General features: G+C 37.0%; 1 protein-coding gene and 1 long non-coding RNA gene across 3 annotated transcripts in view; one reads left to right on the forward strand and one right to left on the reverse strand.

The window, feature by feature from the left end:
• Nucleotides 1-16324, forward strand: part of LOC308646411 — a 65596-nt gene that overhangs the window by 39809 nt on the left and 9463 nt on the right. The window lies entirely within an intron of this gene.
• TRIP4 (thyroid hormone receptor interactor 4) overlaps nucleotides 1-16324 on the reverse strand; it is a 57609-nt gene that overhangs the window by 24401 nt on the left and 16884 nt on the right. For both annotated transcript variants that reach the window (XM_081289277.1, XM_081289276.1), the window contains exons 7-11: nucleotides 14021-14236; nucleotides 12244-12370; nucleotides 5810-5997; nucleotides 2498-2622; nucleotides 741-832 (exon numbers count right to left, since the gene is read on the reverse strand). In XM_081289277.1, the coding sequence (XP_081145403.1) occupies nucleotides 741-832; nucleotides 2498-2622; nucleotides 5810-5997; nucleotides 12244-12370; nucleotides 14021-14236 (748 nt within the window). The remainder of the gene's footprint in view (nucleotides 1-740; nucleotides 833-2497; nucleotides 2623-5809; nucleotides 5998-12243; nucleotides 12371-14020; nucleotides 14237-16324) is intronic.

The raw sequence follows: 16324 nt of genomic DNA on the forward strand, positions 1-16324 counted from the left end.
TAAAAAAAAAAAAAAAAAAGAAATGTATATATACCAGTTCTCCATACACCAAATACCAAAACATCACTAAGTTTTTTTCTGTCATTGATAGGGTCTTTTCCTGCCCCAATATATCTTATTAAAAGACTCCTTTGGGGATGGGGTTATAACTCAGTGTTAGAGGGCTTGCCTAGCATGTGTGAAGCACTGGGTTCGATTCTTAGTACCACATAGAAATAAATAAAATAAAGGTCCGTCAGCAACTAATAAAAAGACTATTTTGATGGATATGGTGGTGCACACCTATAATCCCTACTACTAAGGGGGCTGAGGCAAGAGGACTGAAGTTCAAGGCCAACCTGGGCAACTTAACAAAATCACATCTTGAAAAAATAAAAATAGGGCTGGGGCTGTGGCCAGTGGTAGAGCGCTTGCCTCACATATGTGAGGCACTGGGTTCGATCCTCAGCACTACATAAAAATAAGTAAATAATGATATTTTAAAAATAAAAAATAAAAAGGGCTGAGATGTAGCTCAGTGGTAGAACTCTTGCCTAGCATGTGTGTGAAGCCCTAGTTTCAATCAGTACCAAATCACAAACCAACAACAAAGAAAACAAAAAAAGACACCCTTTTTATTCATATGTCTAAATATATTTGCTAGCACCTTATTATCTTCAGGATATGCTGTATTAGAGGATCTATAAGTCAGTCATGATGGCAAATCAATCATCTGCCCGGGAGAAGTATTCTTTACCTACCTGCTCTTTAAATTGCTTCTGGGACAAGCAATCAACTAGATCCACACAGCCCAGAAGACAACCTGATGGATAGTCATTGGGAAATTCCACATCTGAATCAAGAAAAACAAAAGGATTAAATAAATTTCCTTCTTTGTTACTCTGGAATTCAGGAATCTGTTTTGAATTATGAACAAATAACTCTTTCTATTATCTATTTATAGCCATAAGGAAAACAATGAGTTTTGTATCTGGCATAACTGTATTTTAGCAAAATACCTAGTGAGTGGCTAGCTAAACTAGGAAATTTTTCCTTTAGAAAACTATTCCCTCATCTCATCAAAGTTCAAGGACTACTAATTCATAATAAGGATGTGAGGGAGGGAGGAAGAATAGAGGTAATTTGGACTAGACAGAGGGGAGTGAAGGGAGGAGGAAGGGGCATGGGGTAGGAATGACAGTAGATAAATCAGACATTTTTACCCTATGTGCATATATGATTACATGACCTGTGTAACTCTACATCATATACAACCAGACAAACGAGAAGTTATACTCCATTTATATATGATATGTCAAAATGCATACTGTCATGTATAATTAATTAGAACAAATAAAAAATATATATTAAAAAAAAGTTCAAGGACCCTACAAGTTTATTCCAAACAAATCAATTCTACTATACTCAACTGGATCAGACTGGAACTTGGTGATAATGGATTTTAGAATTGAAGACAGGCAGCTACAGGTGACAATAGAAAACTATAAAAATGTGATTAAAAAACATAAGCATGAAGGTCAGGACACAAATCTAAAACAAACTGTACCAGTCAAAACAGAATTTTTTTTACCCTTTCATTTCTTTCTTTTGGGAGGATTAAACCCAGGTCCCAGAGCATGCTAGGCAAGTACTGTACCATTGAACTACATTCCTAATTCCAGAAATATGGGTTTTGTTTTTTTCTGGTACTAGGGACTGAACTCAGAGGTAATATGCCACTGAGTACATCCCCAACCCTTTTTATTTTTTCATATAGGTTCTTACAACCAAGTTGCTGAGGCTGAACTTGAACTTGCAATTGCTCTTGTCTCAGCTTTCCAAGTCACTGGAATTACAGGTGTGCATCACTGCTCCCAGCCATAAATCTGTTTTTAAGAGACTCCTTGCTTAAGTTTGGAGTCTAGACTCCTTGCTTAAGCTTTATGTATTAAAAACTTTTAAAGGTGGTTCTGTAATTCTCCTTTCATTCTATCTCCAAAACAACTCTGAGCTGGATAAGAGGAAGGGACATAGGATGTCTAAGGTCAGAAGTTCTTCTTAGGATCCAAATTTAATGTGCTTGGGGTGATTCTGAAAATTCTCTGTTCAGGTCAATCACCTTTGATCTATCTGAATCCAATAGCAGGTCTCTATTTGGGTCACTCTTGATTATATTATTTGTGGTTGTTTTTTTTCCCAATTTAAGATCCCAGAGCTTACGAATCATTTATATTACTTTCATAGCAAAAAAAAAAAAAAAAAAAAAGGGAAAGAAGATTTTTTTTCAGATAAAATTAAGATTAGTTTGGTTGATTTTTTAGAAACTGATATTTTTATTTTCTCTTTTTGAAGTATTAATGCTTTGAATAACTGCCTATGATTTGTCAGTAAATAAGCAAATATAAGGTTTAAAAGTCCCTTTCAGCTGAGGAAAAGCCACAGGAAGAAGAAACTGAAAGAAGAGGAATATCAATGACTCCTCTCTAAATGTAAGACCGAAAGAATTCATAGCTGTTACCTTTCCCACAGAGAAGTCGATATGTAGCCTGGAGTTCCGAGACTTCTTGAGGGGAGGGTTTTTTGCCTGTGGCTGCTATCCAAAGACGTCCTCTGTGGGGAGTATACCAGGATCTGCCCTCCACCCTTGAACAAATACAAATTTAGTACGAAGGATCTAAATTCTGGTTTCCCAGAAGATGCCACAATATACCAAAAAGAAAGAAAAAAAAAAATACTGAAGCAAATTATTCAGTTGAACCAAGAGATCTAAAGAAGATGTCTCACCAAGAGGGAATCTTTTGTGAAAAACACTTTTCTCCCATAATACCTTTCCCTTGAGGATGAAGTCTGTTCTCTAATTTCACCTATCATCAGAACAAAGTTTTTTTCTCTCAACTCCTAGATAGTTGTCACCTTATTCCCATAACTCAGTCCTGGAGTTCTCACTACTCTTGGAACTTCTACAATCCCGAATCTGTAGTTTTTAAGCATCTAAGTTGTCCCACAAATATGAACAGCATTGCCATTCTTTGAGTCAAAAGCTAACTTTTTTCTGGAAGACTTGTTGCTTTATTCTCCAACCTGACAGAAAATCCTGACACATAACTTCCCAAGAATGGTATTTAATAGAATAATGATTATGAATAAATTAAAAATAAAATAATTATAAATAAAAATGCTTATCTTTATTTTCTAAGTTGCAATGATACCAATATACATTTCCTAATTATTTTAAATAGGGTTATGTTCTGTGTGGATAAGTAAACAACTTGTTGAATAGTTTGAAAGAAATCAAGTGAAATGAAATACTCAAGAGAATTTAATTAGTTTGCTACTTTCCGAGGACTACAAAAGATGTTTCTCTTCACCTCCCATCAAATGAAACAAAGTACCTTAATATTATATCCCTCTTATCTCATTCTTATAATGGAAAGTAGCACTGTGATTGTTTTTTCATATTTGTAGTATGCTAAAACAGATGAATTAGAGGAGTGTCGGGCACATAGTAGGTACTCGTTATGTAAAATGAACCAGTATGTCTTCCTTCTAGACCAAATAACCTGAAGAGTTACTGGGAAAATGGTCTCACAAATTTGGCAGAACCACCCAGTTTATTTCTGTAGGATTAGTGATTGTGGGAATGGATGATGCTCATCCTGTTCTTTCCAATGAGAAAATTTCAATAACAGAGATCCAGAATAGATGAGGGAAATGTAAACATTCTCATTAAGCTGTTTAGCTTTCTACTATGCAAAAAGACACCTAAGTTGCAGAGAAATGAATGAGAAAAACGGACATCTGAGGCTTTGGCTGTCCTGGAGCAAAAGCAGATTCACATGCATTTGTTCTACTAGTACTACACACACAGATTAGGAAATAATTAGGAGCCAAAGCAAGAAAGCCTGACCTTCAAATAGAGGCGAAAAAGTGTTTTTATACCTTAACAAACGAGGGAAATGGCAGCTAACAGTGAAACCACTGAAGTAGAAGTGACTGTTCCTAAATGCTAATAATTTTTCTTTGTAGAAAGTAGGGAAATGACTAAAGTCTACAGATTAGAGAGTAAAGACACTTGGAAGTCCTGAACTCTGGTTCTATCTCTGACATTAACTAGTTTTAGCATTTAGAGTAACTGTATCTTTGCCTGCCTCAGTGTCCTCATTTTAAACTATTCATAGAGCTAATGATTCGAAAATTTAAATCCTATTTAAATAAAAGGTATTTTTACTGTTTGAGATAGGACACTGCCATGTACATAAAACTCTGAAAAATAAGAAGGAAAAATGAGCTCGCTATAATGAAAACTGAAAGAAAAACTCAAACAAAATAAATGTCATGATCTTATTATATAACAATCTGAACAAGAAAAAAATAAAGACTTCAAAATGCTAACAATAGCTATTTCTGATGGTGGGGTTATAGGTGATCTTTCTGTTTCTAGATAGTTTTCTGCATTTTACAATTTTCAATTTCATGTATAAAAAGCAAAGGAAAAATATTTTAAAAGTTGAATTACAAAGAAACACAACAGGCATGCACAGTGGTGCATGTCTGTAATCCCGGTGGCTGAGACAGAAGGAGTGTAAGTTCAAAGCCAGCCTCAGCAACCTAGCAAGGCCCTAAGCAACTCAGTGAGACCCTGTCTCTAAGTAAAATACAAAACAAAACAAAACAAAAAGGGAGGGCTGAAGATGTGGCTAAGTGGTTAAGCAACCCTGGGTTCAATCCCTGGTACCAAAAAAAAAAAAAAAAAAGAAAGCATGGAATAGTAAACAGTTATCACCAATAGATATGACTCAGCTTTATAATACCTCTAGTTATTCCTCACTACTTCCTCTACTTTTTGTAGAAAAGGAATTTGTAGTAAAATAGTTTCTCAAAAGAGTTTTTTCAATAGACTCTCTTCCAAGGATGAAAAAAACCTGGTATTCCATTTATTCTAAGTACTGAGGATTAAACCAGGGCTTTATACACAGTAGACAAGTGCTATACCACTGAGTTATATTACAATCCTTTTTATTTTATAGTTAGGTTTTTTTTTTTTTTTTAATAGTGCTAGAAATTGCACCCAGGCCTCACATACACTAGGCAAGGGCTCTACCAACTGAGCTACATCACTAGTTGCCTTTTTATTTTATTTTGAGGCAAAGTCTAACTTACTTAGGCTTCCTTCAAGCTTGGAATCCTCTTGCCTAAGCCTCCTGAAGAGCTGGGATTACAGATATGTGCCACTATGCCAAGCAAAACAATTTTAATTAATCTAAAAATTTTCCAGGCATAATGGAATAATCAGCCTGTACTCCCAGCTGAGATAGGAGGATCACTTGTTCAGGAGCTCAAGATCAGAGTGAGCCCCATAGTAAGACCCAGTTTCAAAAAAACTCTACTACCTAGTTAATATTGTTTCAAGTGCTATGTACTGGAAATAATAAGTAAGCTGGAGAAAATTAATTCTAAATCAAATTTTTGTCAAAGATCTCTCACTGCCAAGATTCATTTCTATTCTTACTTTTTATTTGTTTATTTTGTTATCTAGAAAATTTTTTCACTTTCCAAATTTTTAAAAATATCTTCATTATTTATTTATTTTTAATGTGGTGCTGAGGATCAAACCAAGTGCCTCATGCATGCGAGGCAAGCACTCTCTACTGAGCCAAAATCCCAGCCCACTTTCCAAATTTTTTATTGGTGCATTATAGGTGCACATAATGATGGAATTTGTTCTTACATATTCATACATGCATATAATTTAACAATATAATTTGGCCAATATCACTCCCCAGCACTTCCTCACCTGCTAGTCTCTTTCCTCCACTGATTCTATTCTTACCTTTTAATCCCTCTGACAAGCAGAGAAGCCCAGGGTTGGTGAATAGATAGGCACCAGCCACCATCAAATCCTTCCTGGAATTCTTGATCCTGGATTCGCAACTGGTGCTGATATAAATTGAACTCAAATCCCAATCCTGCTGAATGGAAAGCCTTCTTCTGTGAGGCTGCACCTGTGTGGTCTACCCACTGTATAGGAAAAAACAAACAGTTCAGTCTGACAGGGAAGAATCCGGGGATGGTGAACAAATGCAATAATGAGGAAATCATAGTAGATACATTTTCTTAGAAAATTTTATCCCATCTTTGTCTGAAACAAGGCCAAAAAAAGGCTGGGGCTGTGGCTCAGCAGCAAAGTGCTTGCCTGGCATATGTGAGGCACTGGGTTCAATCCTCAGTACCACATACAAAAATAAGCAAATAAAATAAAGTCATGTTGTCCATCAAAAAACAAACAAACAAAGCCAAAAAGTCTACCACGCAGCCTGCGCAGTGGTTTCATTAATGAGGTTCTAGGCATAAAGTTAGTTAGAAGAGATCGAAATAAAACACACAGACAGTACCTTATTTATATTGCTAGGTCCGAGACGGCTCACCTCTCTGGTTCCCACCTCTAGCCGCCCAGCAGGGCAGCGAGGATTACTCAGGGCTAGCAGGAGAGAGAGAGAGCAACACGCCTGGGAGTAGCCCTTTATTGGGGAACAAGAGATTCAGGGGAGAATTCCATCCAATGAAGGTTGAGGGGGGGCTGCATTCCAAGGTCAGGGTCAGTGATTGGGTCCCTGGGGTCAGTGGTCAGGCACACCCCCACACGGATGGGCTCTCTCATCAGGAAAGGGTCGGGAAAGCTTCGACACAGCCAAAGCGCCTCAGGCCCTTAACGGGAGTCACCCAATCACGTGTCAGAATGGCTTCCCACAAAATAGGGTATAAATTCAGTAAGAGTTTCAGGTATGATAACAAAGTGCCATCTTAAAAGATAGGTAGAATGTTGAAGTCTCCATATAATGCTTAATTCCAGAAGCAGCACAACTACCAGACCAAAAGAACTGTAAGTATTTCCATTTTATACTTATTAAGGCTCTATCTTGGATTCTGGAGGTTTCCTAAGATAAGTGAATCAGCCAAAAGACATACAACATTTTGGTTCATAATGCTTCTTGTGCTTATGGCAGACTCACATGTCAGTATTATAACAAAGCCAAACAGATGCTGTCATGGGCAGTAGTTCTGGCTACTGGGTATAAGAAGTACTCTATTATCCTGAAAAAAAACAACTTGTACACTAAAAGAGAAGAAGGAACACTACTGAAACAAGGTTCCCATCACATAAAGGCAATAGAGAATTATAGGATACAGGTAATTACAGGAGACTAAAGAGTTCTGGCAAGAGTTCAGTCAGAGAATCATGAAGGTTAATGTTTCTTCCAGAGCAAGAAGATCAAGTGCTCCAAAATTTAAAAGAAAAAGAAAAATGGGTATTAGGATGGTGAGTCTTCATTTTTTTTTAATTTTTAAAAGTGTAATAACTTATTTTAAAAAAGACTGCTAGAGTACTTGCCTGGATACTTAGGCAATCATTTAACCCCCTTAAACTTTCAGCTTTCTCAACTGCCAAAGATGGATCTCTAAGAATCTTTTGTTGACAAATTTTTAGATGAATCTCTAAGATCTTAATCTTTTCACAACAAAATTTTATGATTTAACAGTTTTGTCTTTTTCTATTAAAGAATTTAAACTTTACTTTTTATTAGTTTTATTTTTTTGTGGTGCTGAGGATTGAACACATTGCCTCACCCATGCTAGACAAGCGCTCTACCACTGAGCTACAACCCCAGCCCTGTCATAGCTTTTAAAATACCACAGTTAAACTGGGCACAGTGGCACACTCCTGTAATTCCACAAGAGGCTGTAACAGGAAGATTGGAAGTTTATGGCCAGTCTGGACAATTTAGCAAGACCCCATCTCAAAAAAATTTTTTGAAGTATTGAAGATGTAGCTCAGTGGTAGAATGCTTTTCTAGCATGCACAAGGAACTGTGCATGATAGAAAAGCATTATTATGGGGCTGGGGATGTGGCTCAAGCGGTAGCGCGCTCGCCTGGCATGCGTGCGGTCCGGTTCGATCCTCAGCACCACATACAAACAAAGATGATGTGTCCACCGAAAACTAAAAAATAAATATTAAAATTCTAAAAAAAAAAAAAAAAAGAAAAGAAAAGCATTATTATTATTATTTAAAAAATAATAATAATATTTAAAAACCACATTTATTGAGCAATTAACTATGTGAAAAGCACAGATTAGGGAAACATAAAACATGAAAAAAATATGGTTTTGCCAACTGTGGTGGCACACCTGTAATCCCAGCGGCTCAGGAGGCTGAGGCTGGAGGATAGGAAATTCAAAGCCAGCCTGAGAAATTAAGCAAGGCCCTAAGCAACTTAGCAATTTTTGAGACCCTACCTCAAAAGGGCTGGGGATGTGGCTCAGTGGTTAAGTGCCCCTGGGTTCAATTCTTATTATATATTAAAAAAAATCTATCTATATCTATATATATGTGTATGTATACATATGTATATTTTTATTATATATATATATATATATATATATATATATATACACACACACACACATATATGAGACAACTGTCTTTTGAATCATAAGGCAAAATTGGGTAAATATTAGGTAAGAATAGAAGTTCTTGTGTGGAAACACTGATCTATTATGGAAAAAATAAGTTATCTTGTAAAAATGTTGGATGAATAATCCTGAGGCCCAAATTCTTAGTTCTGTCCCTACTACAGTTCTTGACTGTAACCAAACAGCCATTCTCCCGTATTATCTTTCAATAATACTATTATATAACCTGTTAACTAATCTACTTGTCTATATTGTTAGTTGTTAAATAATTTCTCTTAAACAACTCCTACTGGTACTACGATAATAACTTGGGCCCTTATTATCTCCCCATTACAATAACTTCTGGAACAATTTTTCTGTTTCTAGTCTTAACCTTCCCTCCAATGCACTGTCTGTATAAGCATGGAAGTCATACCAGTCTTCAAGGATCTTCAAGGATCCTTCTTTGCTTACTTTCAAATAAAACTCAGTGCTTATTGTGAAACATAGGGCTTTCAAGAGCAGGTATTGTCTACTGCACTTGGTTAAAGAATATCCCCTTGAGGGGCACAAGAGGAATAGACATACTCTAGATAGGGCAAAGGGGTGGGAGGAGAAGAGAGGGGGCAGGGAGTTAGCAATGATGGTGGAATGTGGTCGACATCATTATCTAAAGTACATGTATGAAGACATAAGTTGGTGTGAACATACTTTATATACAACCAGAGACATGAAAAATTGTGCTCCATATGTGCAATAAGAATTGTAATACATTCCACTGTCATGTATTTAAAAAATAAAATCAATTAAAAAAAAAAGAGGATCCCCTTGAATTCATGTCTACCTAGACTTTGATTATATGACCTTACAAATTTGTAGATGTAATCAATTTAAGATGAGTTCACACTGAATTATGGTGACCTAAATCCAATAACTGGTATTCTTTGAAAAGGAGAGGACACACAGAGATACACATGGAAGAAGGCCAAGTGAAGACAGAGGTAGAGATTGGAGTGATTCAGCTACAAGCCTAGGGCAACCAGAAACTGAAAGAGGCAAGAAAATATTCATGTGTAGAATCTTTGGAGGGAATGTGGCTCTGCTAACATCTTGATTTTGAAATTTTAGCCTCCAGCTATGAGGAAAGAAATCTTACTGTCTTAAGTCACCCTATCTGTTTTGCAGCGCTAGGAAACTAACACATCTACTAGTCCATAAAAATACTTTGATTTCCCCAAACCCGCAATGCTTTCAAGATGCTGAGTCTTTTTTTTTTTTCTTGGCCTTAAAAGGGAGAAGCAGTCTTCATTCACTATCCCTTTTTTTAATTAATTAATGAATTTATTTATTTTATAGTAGAATGCATTTTGACATATTGTACACAAATAGAGCACAACTTCTCATTTTTCTGGCTGTACATAGTGTAGAGTTAGTCCAGCAGGGTAATGATACATGTAGACAGGGTAATAATGTCTGTCTCTTTCTACCATCTTTCCCATCCCCACAACACCACCCATCCCCTTACTCCCCTCTACACAGAACAAATTTCCTTCATTCTTCCCTATCCCCCCACCCCACTATGGATCAGCATCCACTTATCAGAGATTTTAAACATTGAGCTTTTGGTTTTTTGGGATTGGCTTATTTCACTTAGCATTTACCTGCAAATGCCATAATTTCATTCTTCTTTAAGGCTGAGTAATATTCCATTGTGTATATGTACCACATTTTCTTTATCCATTCAAGATGCTGAATCATTACACATGTTGTACCTTCTGCCTGGAATTCTCTCCCCAGATTTGTCTACCTAGAAATTCTTAAGTTATTTTTTTTTAATTTTCTTTTAGTTGTAGATGGACATATTACCTTTATTTATTTATTTTTATGAGGTGCTGAAAATTGAACCCAGTACCTCACCTGTAGCTAAACAAGCATTCTACCACTGAGCTACAAACCCAAACTCTTCTAGTCATTCTTTAGTTGTCAAACACTCTTTCTTTTATGCTCTCTCACAGATTTATGAACATGCTCATAAATACTGTTGCATCTATGACATGTATGTTTCATAGCAATTATCTTAAAGAACTATAATCTTTGCATTCATACACATCTTCCCACTGATCTTTGAAGTTCTTAAGGACATGAGCTGGACCTTTAATTAATCTTTTAATTTCCCACTACCTAGCACAGAATTTGACACATATATAGTGCTGAAGGTAAGTAGGTAAAGCATTACCCTGAGGGTATTCTCTCTCTACATAAGAACTTTCTGTATCACATTTACTTATAAAATAAAAATGCTAAAACTTCCTAGCTAAAAAGTTCTTTAGCCAGGTGCAGTGGCACATGCTTATTATCCCAGTAACTTGGAAGGTTGAGGCAAGAGGATCACAAATTTGAGGTTAGCCTGAGTAATTTAGTAAAGCCCTAAGTAACTCTGTGAGACCCTATCTCAAAATAAAAAAAAACTGGGGGTATAGCTCAGTGATAGAGCACCCCTGGATTCAATCCCCAGTACTCCCTCCCCAAAAGTAAAAGAAAGAAAAAAAAGTTCTTTAATGATCTGATCCTACCTACCTAATCCTACTCTATTTCTCATTATAATAATACATCTTATAAACCCTACCTAGCTTGCACGTATTCACCATTTTATATGGATTTTGATTTTGATTTTGAGCATCCCCCAGAAGCACATGTATTAAAAGCTTGGTCCTAGTTGATAGAGCTATAGAGAGGTGGCAGAACTTTTAGTGTGGGGACTAGTAGAAGGAAGTTAGGAAGTTAGGTCATTAGGGGTGTACCACTAAAGAGGTCATTGGAACCCAAACCTCTTCCTTTCTCTTTGCTTTCCAGATGTTATGAGGCAAGTTATTCTGCTCTAGCATATGCACTCTGCCATATGCTCTGCCTTGCCTCAGGCCCAAAGCAATGAGGTCAAGTGACTATTGACTAAAACCTCTTAAACTTGAGTCAAAATAAATCTTGGGCTGGGGGTGTGGCTCAGCAATAGAGCGCTCGCCTAGCATGTGCGAGGCACTGGGTTCGATCCTTAGCACCACATAAAAATAAACAAATACAATAAAGGTATTGTGCCCAACTATAACAACAACAACAAAAAAGAAATTTAAAATAAATAAATAAATCATTCATTCCTTATTTTATTTATGTATATATGACAGCAGAATGCATTTGATTCATTGTACACAATTGCAGCACAACTTTTCATTTATCTGTACACGTATGCCACCATGCCCAGCTTTATTTTTATTTTGAGTTAGTGTCTCAGTAAGTTGCTGAGGCTAGCCTCAAATTTAGGATTCTCCTGCCTCAGCATTCTGAGTTTCTGGGATTACAAGTATGTGCCAGTGCCCTTGACTCTACTGTCTAAATTTCTATTGTATTTAATAACATCTTCTTTTGGAAAATGCTCATTGAAGATAGCACAAGTCAACTTTTTGGAAGTGCTGCAATAAAAACTGGAAAAAAATTGGGCAAGAATGTAAGATTGGTAGGTGAGTTAAGAGAGCAAATTGGTATCTATAAACTATAAAACAGACATACTTTTTTTTTAAGAGAGAGAGAGAGAGAGAGAGAGAGAGAGAGAATTTTAATATTTATTTTTTAGTTCTCGGCGGACACAACATCTTTGTTGGTATGTGGTGCTGAGGATCGAACCCGGACCGCATGCATGCCAGGCGAGCGCGCTACCGCCTGAGCCACATCCCCAGCCCAAAAACAGACATACTTGAAAGGAGAAATATTTAGGACCAAAATTCTCTCGTTATCAGCTAGAGGAAAGAAAGGTCCACTAACCTTGGGAGGGGACTGGTACAGGTTAGGATTTACCAGAACTCCCAAAGGCTCTTCAGAAGATCTATCCATTTTGTCCAGTGGCTGGTTCAAGGTTCCATTGGCAATGGCCTGTATTGTCTCATCTAATCTGTAATAATAAACCAAAAGGAAGCAATAATCGGTAATATTCTATGCTCAGAATGTCTTTACTTAAAAACCAACATAAAACCCTTTGGTAATATTAAAATTTGGAATTCAAGGAGAAGCCCATGAACAACTTTCCCTCTCCCCACTCTACCTTCCTTCCACAGAACTTAAGGAAAATAGGTAGAGCACACTATAGTTACCAGTTTAACAAGATCAACAAAAATACAAAGAATATAAAATTTGTTTAAAAAGTAGTCTGACTCAGAGATGAATATTCTATGGCAGCTTGTCTATTCAATACACCCTACAGTTATTACTTTGTCTATGCAGGAGTCTCTTTTTTACTTACCTATGCTATTTGAATTCTATCTGCTTCGAGGTTTAGAAGTTCTAAAAAAGGGTCCCTAAATAACCATTGGATACATCCCATGTATTCTGTGCTTAAGGTGTTAGTTTTGGGTATTTGGATCTAAACCTATAAATGAATGTGATGGCATTGGGAATTTAGCTCAGTGGCAGAGCTCTTGCCTAGCCCCCTCAAGGCCCTCAGTTTGGTTCTTAGCCCTGGGGCCAGGGGGCAGAGGGACATGAAGATTTTCATTTGAACATTGTGAAATCCTACTGGCTTAGAAGCCCTATCATATTCCATTTTATTACTCTATATTCCTTGTGGCTATATCCATACTCCTGTTTGATGTCTGGCAAACATTTGTGAATGATGATTATAATTTTGAAACATAATAAAATAATAACAAGCTTTAACTAATAGAAAAGGTTGAACATGACCTTGAATTCAGCTCAATATATATTTGTTAAGGAACCTCTTATATGCAATTCAACCTAAAAGATGGGGAGGACATGGTTCCAGCCTTCAAGAAGCTTTGAATTTCAATGGCAAGTTTAAGATAGCTATAAAGGGCCGGGTGCAGTGGCACACGCTGTAATCCCAGTGGCTCGGGAGGTTGAGTCAGGAGGATTGCAAGTTCGAGGCCAGCTTCAGCAACTCGCCAAGCCCCTAAAGAACTTTTTTTTTTTTTAAAGAAAGAGAGAGAGACAGAGAGAGAGAGAGAGAGAGAGAGAGAGAGAGAGAGAGAGAGAGAGAGAGAGGAGAGAGAGAAAGAGAGAGAGAGAATTTTAATATTTATTTTTTAGTTTTCAGCGGACACAACATCTTTGTTTGTATGTGGTGCTGAGGATCAAACCCGGGCCACATACATGCCAGGTGAGCGCGCTACCGCTTGAGCCACATCCCCAGCCCTAAAAATTTTTTTTTATTTTTAAATTTTCATTTACTTATTTTTTTCCCACAGTGCTTGGGATCATCATCCTTTTTTTTTTTTTTTTTTTGTAGCAGGGATTGAACCTAGGGGTGCTTTACTACTGAGCCACATCCCCAGTCTTTTTTTATATTTTATTTAGAGACAGGGTCTTTTTGGGTTTCTTAGGGCCTTGATAAGTTACTGAGGCTGGCTTTACATGATCCTTCTGCCTCAGTTTCCCAAACAGCTGGAATTACTGGCATGTGCGACTGTGCCCAGCTTGATGATCATCATTTTTAAAAATCAACAAAAACAACATCTCTAAAGAAGTAAAAATCCTATATAGTCAACCTACTCCTTTTTTGAGACCCTTTCTGGTGCTGGCCACTTACCTACTGTGATATTCTGCTAATGGATTTTCTTCTTCTAGGATTTTCCGGCCAGCAAAGTCAATAGTGACCTTCTTAGAAAGTCGAGAGGCATGTCGAAGTTCTCTCAGCTCCTCTTCTCGCTTCTGCAAAGTTTCCCGCTCAATTTTGGACAACCACTGGTTAGAATCACTGGCAAAGTAATCTGACTCATCATCAATGACCTGGGTCCTTCGAATACTAAACAAACAAACAAACACATGACAATTAAGCCACATGTTGACAAACATAGAATTATTAATGAGGAACTGTTTCAAGGTAACTTACTTTTGCTAGTCTAGAGGCTACTGTCTGAAATACAAAGTCCAAGAATGTTACAAAAACAGGTGAAACTCAGCCTGATTACCAGCTTTTGCATATATCTTTTTTTGTTTGTTTATTGATACCAGGGAGTGAACTCAGGGGCATTCGACCAGTGAGTCACACCCCGAACACTATTTTGTATTTTATTTAGAGAAAGGGTCTCACTGAGTTGCTTAGCACATCGATGTTGCTGAGGCTGACTATGAACTCACTATCCTCCTGCCTCAGCCTCCAGAGCTCTATTACTGAGCCACAGCCCAAGCTGGGATTACAGGCACGCAGGACACCAGCGGGGCTGCTTATATCTTATCTCCAATGCAGCTTATAGAACTCATTTCAATATCAGACAGGAAAAGCACAGTACCATAATTCATTATCATTCTTCCTTTCTGCATACTCCAGCTTTCACCTTCTGATACCTGGGCTTCAGTTTGATTTTACTGCATCAGAGTTCATGTTCTGGCAACTTACTCAATATTCTAATTTTTCTACAATTGGGATCCAGTCTATTACTGATAGGCCCATTTGCTTACTAGAGTTTTACCCTGAAATCGGTCCTAAGGCTTAATTATCTATTCTTAGGACATACTATTATTTGACTACTATGACAGTTTCCATCCCCATACCCCATCTCTAGGACTTTACTAACACAATGGGGCAAAGTTCCAAGATATGATAATCAGGCCTATCTCTAAGATCATACTGACAAAGAAACAGAACTATAAGGAGTCTTAATGATCTAACTCCCATTCTATAGATAATGAACCTGGAGCTCACAGAAATTGATTACTCCAAAGTCACAAATCCAATAAAGACTGAATTTCTACAGGTCAAGATGATGCACACCTTTAAACCTGGATACTTGGGAGGACTGCAGGTTTGAGGCCAGTCTCAGCAACTTAGAAAGTCCCTAAGCATCTTAGGGAAGACCCTGTCCAAAAAAAATTTTTTTAAAGGGCTGGGGATAGGGCTGGGGATGTGGCCCAAGCGGTAGCGTGCTCGTCTGGCATGAGTGCGGCCCAGGTTCGATCCTCAGCACCACATACAAAAAAAAAAAACAAAGATGTTGTGTCCGCCAATAACTAAAAAATAAATATTAAAATTCTCTCTCTCTCTCTCTCTCCTCCTCTCTCGCTCTCTCTTTAAAAAAAATAAAAAATACAAAAATAAAGGGTTGGGGATATAGCTTAGTATTAAAAGTGACCCAAACACACACACACACACACAAAAAAAAAAAAAAAAAAAAAAGAAGAAAAGAAAAAAAAAGAAAAGACTCAATTTCTCTATAATAACAAATCAGTGATAAACATAGGCATAAAGAAAAAAACTGAAATCAGGTTCATATGTAATCCCAGCTTCTCTGGAGCCTGAAGAAGAGGATCACAGTTAAAGGTCAGCTTCAACAATTTAATAAGACTGTCACAAAATAAAAAGGACTGGGGATGTAGCTCAGTAGCACATGTGAGGCACTAGGTTTGATGCTCAGCATCACATAAAAAAACTAAATAAACAAAGGTATTGTGTCTATCTACAACTAAAAATATTTTTAAAAATTATGGGTGATATGTGATTGATAATGATAGTAAATGATTGTTACTGGTTTATATATTTGCTAGGTTATTCATTATATATTTACTAGGTTATCATTAAATTTTATATTTATTTTTAGATAGTCAAGATGAAACCCAGTGTCTCATACACACTTATGTGATCTACCACTGAGATACTCCCCTAGCTCTTATCCTTATTTTAGAGTGTATTCCTTCTACTTACAATAATGCTGTGTTATGCGAGTAGTGGCCTCATATATCTCATACATCTCTCTCTTTCATTTTGTTTTCAGTGCTGGGTATCAAACCCATGGCCTCACATACATGGCAAGTGTTCTACCACTGAGCTATACTCCTAGCCCCTATAGTATCTCTTGGATTGCATGGTTTTCTGTTGCATTAGTTCAATCTTGTG

Source organism: Spermophilus citellus, assembly GCF_964194105.1.
Source record: "Spermophilus citellus genome assembly, chromosome: 4".
NCBI lineage: Eukaryota > Metazoa > Chordata > Mammalia > Rodentia > Sciuridae > Spermophilus > Spermophilus citellus.